Below are 15,522 nucleotides of genomic sequence, written 5' to 3' on the forward strand. Positions count from 1 at the left end.
TGCAATTTTTTTTTTTATCATTGAGCAGATTTTAGAACACACACACTACTGTATATATTCAATGATCGCAGGATTCTCAAAGCAATATATTTATATTTCTAAACCATAGGACTGCCTACCAGTGACCAAAAAAAACTTCAGGAAGGTTAAACTCAAGCGACCCCTCGGACTGTTTACTATACATTAACAGCAGGTACAATATTTCTAAGCTGCACGTATGAAATATACTTACTATGAGGCTAGTGCTTCATTTTTCCACAAAAACACAACAGGTATATTCATGTACTGACAACACAAAGAACCAATTAACTTCACATCAATATCAATCACCTAACAATTGCATCTACCACAAACAATAGGAAATGGTATGTGAACACTGGCACTGTAAAACTCAGGGCTATGGTAGACAGTCTGAGCTCTTGCATTTATAATAGCCTTGAGCTACAACTTTGCTGTAGCAATGAAATGGACTGTTTAACATCCCACTTATCTTGATGGATGTGCCATGATAAAGGCTGGAAAGAATTCAAGAAGGTTGAACAACCGGAGTTTCTGATACACTAAAATAATAGCAGCTTAGATGATAGCCACTGCACTCTGGAGCTTAAACTATACTTTGTTCACATTGCAGAACTTTAAGCAATTGAGATATATATATATATATATATATATATATATATATATATATATATATATACATACACACACACACACATACGTTACTGCATTGCTCCTGGAGAAGAACATACTAGACCACTCTTTACACAAGAGATCTTCCAACATGTGGCTCTCCAGCTGTTGCAAAACGTCAACTCATAGCTTGACCTGACAGCCAGAAGCTGGGAGATGTAGTACTGTGACAACTGGACAGTAACAAGGGAGAGCTCACTGGTCTATTCTGTAGTTCTACTAATAACTCAGAAATAACTACTAAAAGCAACTTTATAGAATACATTGCCCTGAAATAACCTATTCACTTCCTATCTCCATACAATCATCACTTAATATACAAATGGTGGATAACTTATTTTGCTTATTTATACAGCGCCAATATATTTTGTAGGGCTTTACAAATATGGTGACCGTTGTCCCAAGTAGGGCTCACAAGCTTAATTCCCCTTCTTCAGATTGTGACCAGGGCTTTAGAGTTGGAAAACAATATACTCACTATGGTCTCAAAGTAAAGTAATTCATTATTATTAATTATACAATTAAGTTTTAATGTATAATTACTGGATTTGACCCCGGGACTCCACCATGCTGGCCTTACAACTTTTTTCATTTCAATGAGGACAGGCCCAGCTGCATCCACCCCAGCCAGTGCCCATGACTTTCCATCACTGATCAGCAGTGGATTTTATGGGGCATTTTTTTTCTGCAGGTATCCCGTGGCTAGTAAATTGCAGGGCAAATGCTTTACATCATCATGAATTAACTGGCACCATGTCCCCGGTGCCAGTACTACTAGTACGTCCTTGTGTCCTCAGCCTGTCTCATCACAAAACTGAACAAAAAAAAGCCCCCACATTTGTGACAGTGCATTTTATTATAGTTGCAGAATACATCGCTGTTGTAGGAAGCGGTGTGCATTTATTTCCTAAAAACAGCTGAATATTCCTGGAAATAGATTGGGGTAGACTTTCTACACCTGCTTTACAATAGTAGTATCTTCCCTGCCAGTCCTGATATGTCTGCTGGTGACATTTATGACAGGAAGATCCCTCATGGGGGTAAGTGAAGTGCCTGATAAGCAGGACCGGCCTACTGAGCAGCTTCACAGAGAGAAGTATCAGCCAGCATGCTGCACACTGAGCAGAACACTTGTCTCCTCACAGCTCTGCTCATAGAACCCGACACTAATAACCGCCATACAATAACAAGGCGTCCACACTGCGCTCCTGTGCAGCCTTCACGTGTCTACAAGCTGCAGTGTCCCAGGTGCTGAAGCCCCGCCCCTCACTTCCGTGTTTACATCTCTTCTCTTCCCTCCAATTCCATCCGCATTGTGAGCTCACACTCCGCTGCCAATCAAAGCCGTCCTGGGCGCCCATTGGCCGGCGGCCCGTCCTCTCCAGCGCGCGCCCATTGGTTAGCGCTCAGATTTCGAACCATCCCCGGGCGCGGATTGGCTGGCCGCCGCTGTCTATCACCCGACCCTCCTGCCCGTTTGATCTCTGCGCTTCCGCTATGAACGGGGTTTTTTTAAGGTTACATAAAAAAATTAAATAAAATTGCAAAAATAATGCCGTAATCAATGTGAACAGCCGCAGAGCTCCGTCTGCCAGCCGCATCTATATCGCAGCAGGCCAGTAGTAGCGGACACTTGTACGCTCCACAATGTGGGACTTTCTGAGGGCTAGGGGAGCAGGGTACAGAGCACACAGCAGACAGGAGCTGCTGCACACGACTACCTGCTAGTAATGAGGTGCAGCCGGGACTATGTGTGACATGTGTCTAGGTGCCGAGCTCACAGCGGCTCATGTGTACAGTGACAAGCAGACAGCGTGGCAGCACATATAGCCAGCGCACACTTCCTGGTTCCCGGCGCTGCATCGCCTGCACAATCCCTCGCCTCCGGTGTGCCCAGCCAAGGTGATCACTTCCTACCCCGTCCTCCATCACTCCCTGCAACGTGCGCAGCTGCATCCCACCCCCTTCCATCCCAGCCAGTGCCCAGCACACTGGGCCGGGGCAGGCGGTGCATGCTCACTAGCGCTGCCCGCGATCCGGGCATCCCTCCCCTGCAACGCATGCATGCCAAAGATTGGCCTTACCGGCTCTGATCAGCAGATCCAGCTGGTTGGTCGGTCCTTCATGCAGCGACGTCGCCATGTTTATCCCGGAGCTTGTGCTTCACATTGAGTCACAGCAGCAGCATAGAGGAGGAAGCGGGGATACAGACACACAGTGCGTGTGTGCGGGGGGAGGAGACACGGCCAGATCCTTCCGCAGCCTACAGGAAGACTACAAGAGCTGGACCGCTCACTACACGGACTGTGTGCTCTGTGCCCGATCCTTCCGCCTCACACACATCCACACAGGAAGTGCTGCCGGGCCGCTAGTCCTCCTCATCCACAGCCCGTATACTGTGGTATCAGCCTAGTACAGCTCATGCACAAGATAGCGCCTACTATACACTCGGCTTCTTTATCCTTGCAGCTAAAGAATTAGTCTTTACACATCCAACTCTTTCATTTAGGTCTCCTACTGAAGAGTTAAAGTCTACATCTCTTGTGCAGAGCCATGTGTCTCCATGGTTACAGACTACAGCTTGTCCCTGCACTCAGCCTAAATCCAATGGCTGAGTGTCTGGGGAAGACGTATTAAGGCCGTATTCACACCACTGCCTTTTTCATGGATCTAACATCCATTTCTGACAGGTTATGTGCTCCATTTGTCATAGCCAAGTGTCCTGTATTTTGCATCTGTTTTTAATGGGCAGTTTAAAAAAAAATGCATTTTATTGATCTTTGATTTTTGACCATAGATCCATTTTTAACCCCTTGGTGCTCCATGCCATAGAAGTACAGAATGGATATGGCCCCCTACTCAGAAACTGAACAGGTGTCATGAATAGTGGGAGTCAGATGTGACCATGGTCAAAGCCAGTGTCCGATTGCAAGGGTTAACCCCTTAGAGGTTTTCAGGGATATTGCTATCATCATTGCCCCTCTTGCGGATAAAGTGGGGCATAGTGTTTCTATTAGGACAAAATAATATAGCATTATTTACCCACATGGTGAACACCATAAAAACCCACCAGAAATAATGATTTTTCACCATCTCAACTTGCAAAAAAACGTGCTAAAATGGATCAAAAGGTCATATGTACCCCCAAATTGTACCAATATAAAGTACAACTCGCTCTGTAAAAAGCAGACAGAAAAATGTTACATCTCTCAGAAGAGGACAGGGCAAAAAGAGATTTTTTATTTTTTACTTAAACGAGTGTTTATTTTGAAAAACTAGTAAAATCTATAAAACTTAACATCTTGGCTCATCCTAACGTATTGTCCCACATAATACTACAGGAACAATAACATGCCGTATGGTGAACAACAAAAAAATAAAATGTTTTGTTTTTATCCCCCCAAAAGAGTTAAAATTTAGTCAAAAGGTTCTAGGCTCCCCAAAAATAGTATCATTAACCCATAAGGAGGATGCTTTTTTTTTGCTTTTTTTGCTTTTTTTTTATCCGTCTTCTAAGAGCCATAAACACTTTTTTTTAGTGTTAAAAGAAAGAGGAGATTCTCTTAAATATCCAAATTGTGTTTTCAATCAGTGATATCTCTGGAGATAATATAGATAGCACTGCAGCCTTAGTGTTATATACACTAAGAGATAACCAGCAATATAACTCTTTTATGTGACCTTCCCCTACCCTTATTCTCTCCACATCTTACTCAAGCCTGTACTCCATACAAAGTTACTCAGTGACCGTTGGTTTACATCTGCGTTTGGTAATCCGTTAGGGGGAATCTGCATGGGGAACCCCCAAACGGACTACCAAATGCATTTGCAAGCAGTGTGCAGGGAAAGCACATGGACCTCATAGATTATAATGGGTTCTGTGTGCTTGTCACGAGATCTCCGCACAAGTCATACGGACAGGAAAGTAGATTGTGAAGTACTTTCCTGTCTGCACGTTCCCTGCGGAGATCTCATGGCAAGCACACGGACCCCATTATAGTCTATGGGGTCCGTGTGCTTTCACTGCATACAATAAGCAAATGCAAACTCCCCCTAACGGATTACCAACGCAGATGTGAACGAGGTCTAAGACAAAGGATCAGCTCTCAATACAATAGCCTGGGAAAGAATAAAGCGATGCCAGATTTCACAGAAAGCAGACAAAATTTGTTAATAAAGTATATTACAAAATTTATTAAATGATGCAAATACTGCCAGAAAATCAAAAGTTGTCAAAAAGTTTTGATATGCTTTAACAAAAATATACAAAGTTTTGTGTTTTTTAAATTTTTCTTACAGTATTTACTGTGTGGGTTAAATAAATAATTAATATAATAAAGCTATGTGCTTGGAAAAATTGTGATTTTTCTGTGGTTTTTTTTATTTGAAATATATTTTTAACATTTTATCAAACTTTTTTTTTTTTTTTTTTAAACATAGTTTTAGTCCCTCTAGGAGATCTGTGATCTCTTGTATAATACTCTGCAATACTTTTATAGGCTCTATTCAGATCACCTTTTTAACATCCATTTAACAGATACTTAGATTTTTTTTATTTTTAAACATTGATGTCAATGTACACTGATAGACATCTGTTTGGGTCTGTTTTTTTTTTTTTATCGGATGTAATTTAAAAACAAACAAAAAAAAAAAAACGATCTAGCTTGGGCCTCACATTGAAGAGCACGGCAAAAACACACAGTGGGAAAAACTGCAGCTGCAACGCATCATGTTTTTTTTCCTGCAGCGCTTTTCACAGAAAGTCCACAGAGCTTTATTCTGCAGACTTTCTGCTTCCATTATACCTATAGAAAAACCGCTGGCTTTTCCATAGGTGGAATTCACATGTGATTTCCAAAACTGCAACAGTATTTTTCCACAATGTATGGGTAGGTTTCACTAGAATTACCTTTGTAGAGACTATAAAATGCCATGTTTTTTATCCACAGCGTTTCTGCAACAGCCAAACTGCAGCATTTAAGCCACGTGGGACCCCAGCCTAATACTGATATTCAGCCAACGAAATCCAGCCTTTTGTTTGGGGCTAATAGACTTCTCCACTTATTAAAGCTGGAGGCCATGGTCAGGCTATCATGGCACCCTCCTGAACCCAGAGACTGCACTGTGGGAGTGCCAATGGACTGGCAGCAGGAACCTCTTCACTCTGTCTAACTTTTGAATATGTCACAGTGGCTATATTGAACGGAACGTGGCATGTAAAGGGTTAAACAGTCAGAACTTAGAGTTTTCCATCCCTGGCAGTTGCGCCAGGGACCCAGCTATATGTATCAACTGGGCTTCTGCCGGTGATTGCCAGGTATACTGGTAGTACCGAATATATCAGACATGGAGAATCAACCGCCCGCTTGCTCATGATGAATATATTCGTCTTGTAGTGTGTAAGGGTTGAAAATGAATATCATCCCACAAACAAACAAGTCCTTATATGACAACATCTTGAGAAAAATGTAAAAAAAAACAAAAAAACTACAGCTTGTACAATGCAACAACAAAAAAAAAAATATCGCAATATATTTGGCAAAACTGGATGCTCACATATTCCCCTTTCACAATTCACATATGGAAAATAAAATGCTCATTTGCCCTTGATACATTATTTGAGGGGTTCAGTTTTCTAAATGTTTCCATTTTACTGACACCTTTTAAGTAAATGTGACATGGTGTCCAAAAACCAAAGATCTAAAATCTGTGCTACTTCTACGTCCTGCTGTGTACCAAAACAGTAGTTTATGCCCTCATATGTGACATTGTTGTTCCTGATATACCCCACTTAACAATCGCTATAAACTACTATTGGGGCATCAAGCAGAAGGTAAGCAGTGCTGTTTGGTTTTGGACCACAGATTTTGACGGTTTGGCTTTTGGACACCATGCAACTTTTGTAGAGCCCTTGATATGCCAGTAAGATGGAATCTTCTGATACATGACCCCATTTTGGAAACTCCACCCCTTGAGCAATGTATCCAGACACATAGTTATCATTTTTACCCCAAGTGTTGGATAATTTTTTTCCCCAGAAATAAATGCACAGCTGATGGTGAAAATGGCAAGTTTCCTAGACATGTAGTGACTTTTAAAAGTATTCATACCCCTTGAACTTTTTCACATTTTGTCACCTTACAACAACAAATTTAAATGTATTTTATTGAAATCTTAAAGGGGCTCTATCACTGGGAAAAGTCATTTTTATCTAAATACATGCTTGATAGAAATAAATTTCCTGCACTCAAATTAATGCTTCCAAAATATTGTGAACTTTTATTAACATCCGACAAAAACGTTTCGGTCTTATATAGACCTTCTTCAGTTTGTCGGTGGGGTATAGTGGAAATATAGTTTCCACTATACCCCACCGACAAACTGAAGAAGGTCTATATAAGACCGAAACGTTTTTGTCGGATGTTAATAAAAGTTCACAATATTTTGGAAGCATTAATTTGAGTGCAGGAAATTTATTTCTATTTTGCTATGGCTATGAGAAGCCTTTTCCTGGCACCAAACTCCTTGACCGAGTGACGGCACATTAAGATTTTAAATACATGCTTGCATAGGCTTTAAAAATTGTACTTCACACTTACCTTTAGTATGTAGATTGCCTCAGTGGTTTCTGAATAAGTCCATTTTTATTAATATGCTAATGAGCCTCCAGCCAGTACAGGAAGTTCCCAGCAGCCTCCTCTCTTCTATTATCTCCTATGTGTGTGAGGCAAACAGGAAGCTGAGTTGTCATCAGCAGCAGCAGCCTCCCATAGGAAACAACAGGAGAGGAGCGCACAATGTATCCTGCAACAGTCTAATTAGCATATGAATAAAAACGGACTTATTCAGAAACCACTGAGGCGATCTACATACTAAAGGTAGGTGTGAAATAGACTTTCTAAAGGCTACGCAAGGATGTGATTAGTTAAAAAGGACTTTTCCCAGTGATAGAGCCCCTTTAAGTAATAGACCAACACAAAGTAGCAGATAATTGTGAAGTGGAAGGAAAATGATACATGGATTTAAAAATTTTAATCAAATAAAAATCTGGAAAGTGTGATGTGCACAAGTATTCAGTCCCCGTATATCAATACTGTGTAGAGCCACCTTTCCCTGCAATTTTAGCTGGGGTATGTCTCTATTAGCTTTGCACATCTAGAGACTGAGATTTTTGCAAAATAGCTCAAGCTCAGCCAGATTGGATGGACAGCGTCTGTGATCAGCAATTTTAATGTCTTGCCACAGAAGCTCAATGGGATTTCGGTCTGGACTTTGGATGAACAGTTCTTTTTGGGATGCTCAAAGCTTGGGATAGGTTTTTATAACCTAACCTTGCCTCAAACTTCTCCACAACTTTATCTCTGACCTGTCTGGTGAGTTCCTTGGTCTTCATGATGCTGTTTGTTCACTAGTGTCCTCTAACAAACCACGGAGGCCTTCGCAGAACAGGTGTATTTATACTGAGACTAAATTACATACAGCTGGAATATATTAACTATTTACGCTCTGTTCGGCAAACTTCGCTGAACAGAGCGTACTACGCAAGCGTCCGACGTCAAGCCAAAGAAGGAAGGGAGGATGCAGAAGAAGACAGAGGCGGCGCTGGAGTCGGTTTTCGAGCAGCAATGGGGACACCCCCATCGCATCTCCTGCACTGGGGGACGCCCCCATCGCTGCGAGGGAACTAATTAGCATACCGGTACAAACCGGTATTTCGAACAAACAGCGCGGCGGAGATCACTTCCAAAGGTAGGAGACGAATAGCCTTTCTAAAGGCTATTCCGACATGTTACCTAGAAAAAAAAGTTTTTTAATGGTAGAATCCCTTTAAGTGACTTCTTAAGGCAATAGATTGCCCTGGATTTTATTTAGAGGCATGAGTGTACAGGGTGCTGAAGACTTTTGCACGTCACTTTTTAAAGATTTTTGTTTGATCAGAATTTTGAAAAACGTATCATTTTTCTTCCACTCTACAATTATCTGATACTTTGTGTTGGGCTATCACTTAAAATCTCAATAAAATACATTTAAGTTTGTGGTTGTAACTTGACAAAATGTGAAAAAGTTCAAGGGGTGTGAATACTTTTGCATGCCACTGTATGTTAACTCAGTGTGCAATATGTGGGTGTCTGTCTTGTGTCAGAGATGAATATTCTAAAAGCTTTTGTGCCCAGGATAACCTGCTTAAAAGTCTTTGAAGTGTGTGGAACCACATATTGGGCACTGAAATGGTGTATCTTTGGGGGTCTTTTTTTACCCCCCTCAGAGCCTCTACCAATTACGTTGTAACTAAACAAATCAGTCCTCAGGTGCGCTTGGTGCTCTTTCACTTCTGAGCCTTGATGTATCTGCAGGTAAAAGATTAGAACTGCATAGGATGTTCAGGAAACAGTATAAGAACTGGAGAGCTGATTTTTCATAGAGCCACAAGCTGGGCAGGCATGACATATCAGACACTAAAATAGCAAATGTCTGGCAAAATTTCAATTTACATCCACTGTGCATTTTTTCTTGATAAGCATTTATGGAGTTGAAATAACTGTACTCCTTGATAATTTTTTAAGGGGTACAATTTCCAAAAGAAGGTCCCTTCTTGGTACTTTCCACTGCACTGACATCATCATGACAACCCATAATGATTATACCCTCCAAAACCCTAACTGCGCTCCTCGTCTTCTGTGCCTTAATATCTATTTCCATATATGAAAAAAACTGGAGTGTTTTTTCTCCTTTAACCCGTTGTGAAAATGAAAAATTTGGTTCTAAAGCAACAGGTTCATGGGGGGAAAAAAAAGGTCAATTCCGTGCCCCATAGTTAAAGGGATCCTATCATTCAATCACAATTTCTTCTAATTAACATGTCAGAATAGCCTTAAGAAAGGCTAGTCTTCTCCTACCCTTCTTTGTATTCTCCGCGCCGCCGTTCTCTTGAAAATCCGTTTTTTTTTGTATGTAAATGAGTTCTCTCGCAGCTCTGGGGGCGGGCCCCAGTGCTCAAACAGCAATGGGGCGTCCCCAATGCTACCAGAGAACTTTCCAGCACCGCCTCCATCTTCTTCTGGAACGAGGTCTTCACCGTCTCTTCTTCCGGCGGTGGCTTGTAACTTCTACGCCTCGTGCCTAGGGCAAAGCCCACTGAGCATGCCCGCGGCCACAAGAAAAATGGCCGCTTCCACAGTATTGTTAGCGGCCACTTTCTCGTGGCCAGCGGGCATGCGCAGTCAGCTTTCCCTAGTCCCGAGGCCTAGAAGTTACAAGCCACCGCCAGAAGAAGACGCGGTGAAGACCTCGTTCCAGAAGAAGATGGAGGTGGTGCTGGAGAGTTCTTTGGCAGCATTGGGGACGCCCCCAGTACTGTTTGAGCGCTGGGGCCCGCCCCCAGTGCTGCGAGAGAACTCATTTACATACCGACAGAAAACGGATTTTCAAGCGAACGGTGGTGCGGAGAAGACAACGAAGGGTAGGAGAAGACTAGCCTTTCTTAAGGCTATTCCGACGTGTTAATGAGAAAAAAATGTGATTGAATGATAGGATCCCTTTAATAAAATCTGTGGAACAGCTATTGGATCAAAATTCTCACTGTAACCTTTGATAAATTCCTAGTTTCCTAAATGGGGTTACTTTTTTGAGAGGGGGGATTCCATTATACCGGTACATTAGGGGCTCTGTAAATTAGATTTTGCACCTTTTAGCCACATTAAAGCATTCCAAAGTTGTTACCACATAAAGTGACACATTAGAATTGCAGGTGCAAGTAAGTGCAGGTGACAGGTATAAGAAACTTTGTAATATATCTTATTAAAGAAACAGGTTTTCTTCTGCACTTTTCAGGCTGAGTTACTTTCTACATATAAATCTATGAAGAGGGGAAGGGGGAGGAAGATGCTGCTAGAAAAGATACTCAAATAATTGTTGTTGCTACAATCTGTGCTCTTTTAGCACTGCTAGGCTCGTAGATAACAGGCTACCAGTGTCAAATATTATTAGATAACCTTTATAGGCCATAAATATTGTAAAGTCTATTCTGCTGACAGCACAGTTCTATACATAGGTGTGGTAAGGGTACACTTATTTTAGTATTTCCCAAATACAGTTGTATTGAGTTTAAGGATGACGGGTAACGCCCCTTCTCATGAATTTAAATGATTCAGACACACGTCTGGGTCTGCCTGTCTTTCTATGACACCTTAAGAGACATCAGGACCATCCCACAGAGGCCAAGACACAGATGATCAAACATGAGCTAAGATGGAACTGCAAGAGATCCACCTGACGCTGGGTTCACACCAGCGCCTGAACTCAGTTTTCAGGTTACCGTCTTCTGCATGCAGAAGACGGAAACCTGTCATGCCGAGTCCGGCTGTGAGCGCCGGTGAGCGTTTTATGCGCTCCGCGGCGAAACCGTTTTTTTTAAACTGGACACAGAGTACTGCATGTTCGACTCTGTGTTCGGTTTAAAAAAAAAACAAAACGGTTTTGCCGCGGAGAGCATAACCGGTGCTTATGGCCGGACTCGGCATGACAGGTTTCCGTCTTCTGCATGCAGAAGACGGAAACCTGAAAACGGAGTTCAGGCGCTGGTGTGAACCCAGCGTCAGGTGGATCTCTTGCGCACACGGCTGAAGACTTTTCAAGCCCATTCAAATGAGCTTCTCCCATGATGGAAGCTAATGAGACATTGTAGGATATTTCTGTTATTCTGGAAATTTTTTACTGTATCTATTTTTGCATGAAGACTTTAATAAATGTCCATGTTTTTATGAGAAGCTGAGTTCTCCAATAATATTACCTTATGGGTCAACAAGTGAGTAAGAATTCACCTGAGTATAGAGTATTTTACAACCAGTGCACAGAATGAGACAACAATTAACCAGCTGGCAGGAACCTCCTACTCCCCCCTCCCTTCTCCATATAGTTCTGTGTGGCAGGCTAAATAAGGAGTCAGATTGAAGATAAGGAAGAGGAAACAGCTTAATAAGTACAGAAAAAAACAGTTCACTGTCATAAGGTATATTACAAAGTTTCTTATATTCTAACACACTTTTTATTTATCCCCATTCCGCCAGGGGCAATTTTTTGTTTTTTCGTTCATATGAGGACTTAATGTTTGCGGCAGAAATTGTACCTTATTTTAGTACCATTTAGTCCGTATGATGTACTGGGAAGCTAGAAAAAAAATTGGAATTGGAGATAAACTGCAGTTGTGCAACTTTTTTTTTTATAGGCTTTGTTTTTATGGTGTTCACTGTGTAACCAAAATTGACATGTCAGCTGTATTCTATAGGTCAGTACGATTTTGGGGATATCAGATTGCTTTGATCGCTTTTTATCCAAAACACCACAAATCTGCATATACTTAGTGCAAAATACTGCCGTACACGTCACAGGCGTGATGGGGAAACAGGGAGATAAGCATGTTTAGTAAGCCAGGAGTAGACACAATAAATGTACTGTAATCTCTTACTCATTCATCTAAGAGAAGTGCACGAATCAAGGCTCTCATTGTCACACATACACTAATAAAGGTGTTTCAGCACAGTCAGTCTAGGTAGAGGATATATTTAGTCAAGTAGTAGGTGAAACAGTTGTCCAGAGCAAGCAGTCACTTACGGCTTTTAATTTTTAGCCAGTGTTAGAAAAATGCCAGCTGTAATCTGATCCGCTGTCACTTCTGCTATCAGTACAGTAAGACCCCCCTGGGGAGTGAAGGTAGAAAAAGCTATTTGTCTAAGTAAAAAAAAAAAGCAAGAAAAAACAGCCCGACTAGACCTCATAAAAACACTGTTTATTCAATAATTATCAGTGCCATCTGTCTTAATGAGAAGGATAGAGGTGTGTATATTTCTTTTCCCTTCAGACTATTATTTATTTTAGGCACCTGCTATGTAGGGCTGAACAAGCGTGCACTGGACACTATATTATAAGCGCCACATCACTTCAGTTTATATCAGTGACTAGGATATATCACCAGCATATCATATGTAAGAAGGGGTATGCAAGTTCTCAAATGAATTGCTCACAACTCCCTCAATTGTAGGTTCCATCAGTGATCATGCGGATATCACTACCCTGCTTGTACTTTATGGAGTTCTCCAGTTAGTATATAGTCTTAATAGTAGAGGTGCGTTGTATCTATCTACCGGTATGATCATGCTAACACAGGTCTCACTGGTCTACTGAAAACACTTATAGGGCTAGTTCACACGGGGATTAGCGCCGCGTATTTTGGTCCTGATTTTGACACGGGAAGAATAGTACTAAAATGCGCCTGCTGCTTTCTCCTTGGGGGGCCACACGGTGGCTCAGTGGTTAGCACTGCAGCCTTGCAGCGCTGGAGTCCTGGTGTTCAAATCCCGCCAAGGGCATAAAACCATCTGCAAGGAGTTTGTATGTTCTCCCCGTGTTTGCATGGATTTCCATCCCATATTCCAAAAAAGACATACTGATAGGAAAAAATGTACGTTGTGAGCTCTATGTGGGGCTCACAATCTACATTTAAAAAAAAAAAAAAATGCGCCTGCTGCGACTTCCGACAGTCGCGACTTCCCGCTCCGGAGTAGGCCCAAACGAATGGGCTTAGTCCAGAGGGTGCTGCCGCGAAGTGGACGCCGGGGCTGAATCAGCCGTGGAATCTGCCTGAAGAAAGGGCAGCTCGCTTAATTTTTTTTCATGAGCAGGAACATACCGCTCAAGGGAAAAAAGGAAGCTAGCAGTCTACATAGACCGCTATTGTGAGGGGCAGATTCGGACGTGGATTCAGTGCCAAAATCCGACCCCTTTTGCCGCGTGTGAACAAGCCCTTATGGTGTGGTGTTTTCAATAGACCAGTGTGATCTATGTCAGTATAATTATAGCAACATGCACAGGGGGCTGTAGTAGTGGTGTATAGATACAACACAGTTCTAACATTAAACAGCCGTTTGTAGTATCTCATGGTCTGATAGTCGGCCAAATCGTCCACTTCAGCCTCAGGATATTAAGGAGATTTATGAAATGATCTCAAAGAAAAACTGTTTTCAATGCCCATAGCAACCACAGCACAACTTTTATTTTTCAAGAATGGTGCACCAGTCTTATTAAAGAGAACAAGTCGCACAGGGACCGAGAGAACCATGGCATGTGAGTGGTTAAATAATGGCCGTGATCAGAATAATTTCTGATCACAGATAATGCTAATCAGGTCTCTGCTACATGGTACAGCAGAGACCCGGCAGCTAGTGCATCCGCTCTGCTTCAGTGCGGATGCCATACTTAGCCACATGCACCAGGATACACATGACGCACCTGTGAACACACATGTTCCGGCGCAGGTAGGGGATAAAAATAAAGTGCTAAAATTGTTGCAGTCTCCCTATGGTAAGGGAGTAGAGTAACAGAACTGTGGAAAAACATTGACTCACATTGTTGCATCATAAGCCACTCCCCTTTACTGCTAGGTCACACTGCTTGTCAGACAAGGCACATACAACCATTAATAAAAGTGTAAAGGCATATATGCTGGTCTTACACTACAGACTACTGCATTTGTATTGGTAAATCTGCCCCACTGTGTTGTTTGGCTAAGAGAAGCCATCAAAATATACTGCGGTTATAGCTGGTGGGTGGGTGGCTGTCTTGCACAGTAGACATATATGGCTAGCAGACCTGATTAGTGTTTGCACTGCTTTTGGCAACTTAACCTCTCAGCTACTGTTTAATATAGATCAGTGAACTGACAATTTTCTGCAATACTGTCTGCAGTATATTTGGTGATCGTAGGTTCATTCCTAGAAGCAGGACTAAAAATTCAAAACAACTCCATTAACTATTTTATGTACAAAAAATAAAGAAAAAACTTTTCTATAAGCATATCTGAAATGCCTGAAGTAATAAAATATAAAAGTATTTATCTCATGCAGTGAATGCCATAATGGTTATTATTCCGCCCAAAAAAATTACTCAAACAATAAGTGCCGCTACAATGATCCTGGCACAGTTTTTTCTATAGCCCCAATTGTTTCCAAGCAAGCAGTGCAAACAGGTTTGGTGCCTGATATTAAGCTTTGTACTGTCAATTCAGTGGTTTTAGGTAGAAGCAGGCAAGGGGGTGGATTATGAGCTCTCTAAGGGTAAGTTCAGACGGAGTTTTTTGGTCCGGAACCTGAGGCGGAGGCCGCCTCAGGCTCCGGACCAAAAGCCAGGTAGCCACAACTGAAAGCCGTTGCACTGCATCAGCATCCAGCCGCACACTCTGCTCCGGATTAGGCAAAATGATCACGAGGCAAAACGACCTGAAGAATGAGCATCTCTCTTCTTTTTTCCGGGAGCCAGAAGAAACGGCTCCCGGAAAAAAAGACCCAAGCGGCTCCCATTGATTTAAAAAAAACTCTGTGTGAACTTACCCTAACACTGATCAACCAAAGACGGTGTCAGAACTCAAAATCATGCCCCAATGTCTATCCTGGCACAAGACCACCCACCTGACAGTACGGTATATTAAAGACAAAAGCTACGGGGACATGGACGCTGATTTTGACAGCTGATTTCGCGGCCAAATCAGCTCCATAAAATGTAGCCCTATGTGAATTGCTAGCTTTTTTTTTCTGCTAGCTTGCTAGCAGAAAAAGAAGCAACATGACCTTTCTTCAGGCGTTTAACGCCTGAAAAAATGAATTGGAGTCTATGGGGCGCTGGAAAAAACGCTAGCGGTTTTTGGTCGCTTATTTTTGCAGCTGTTTTGGCAAAAACAGCGACTGAAACTGCTAGCTTTTTTTTATCATGTACTTTTTTGTAGTGCAAAAAAAAAAGCTTCAAAAAAACAGTGACCGAAAAAGCGTCAAAAACAGCGTCCAA

General features: G+C 42.1%; 1 protein-coding gene across 2 annotated transcripts in view; it reads right to left on the reverse strand.

Annotated features, from left to right (window-relative positions):
• The window catches only part of ELF2 (E74 like ETS transcription factor 2), a 70,813-nt gene that overhangs the window by 20,525 nt on the left and 34,766 nt on the right, over positions 1–15,522 (reverse strand). The window contains exon 1 of one of the 2 annotated variants that reach the window (XM_075257498.1): positions 2,775–3,112. The exons of the other annotated variant lie outside the window; for it this stretch is intronic. Within the exon in view, the coding sequence (XP_075113599.1) occupies positions 2,775–2,832 (58 nt within the window). The 5' untranslated portion in view covers positions 2,833–3,112. Of the gene's footprint in view, positions 1–2,774; positions 3,113–15,522 lie in introns of those variants that run through there. 2 annotated transcript variants of the gene reach the window in all.

Source organism: Leptodactylus fuscus, chromosome 1 (assembly GCF_031893055.1).
Source record: "Leptodactylus fuscus isolate aLepFus1 chromosome 1, aLepFus1.hap2, whole genome shotgun sequence".
Taxonomy (NCBI): Eukaryota; Metazoa; Chordata; class Amphibia; order Anura; family Leptodactylidae; genus Leptodactylus; species Leptodactylus fuscus.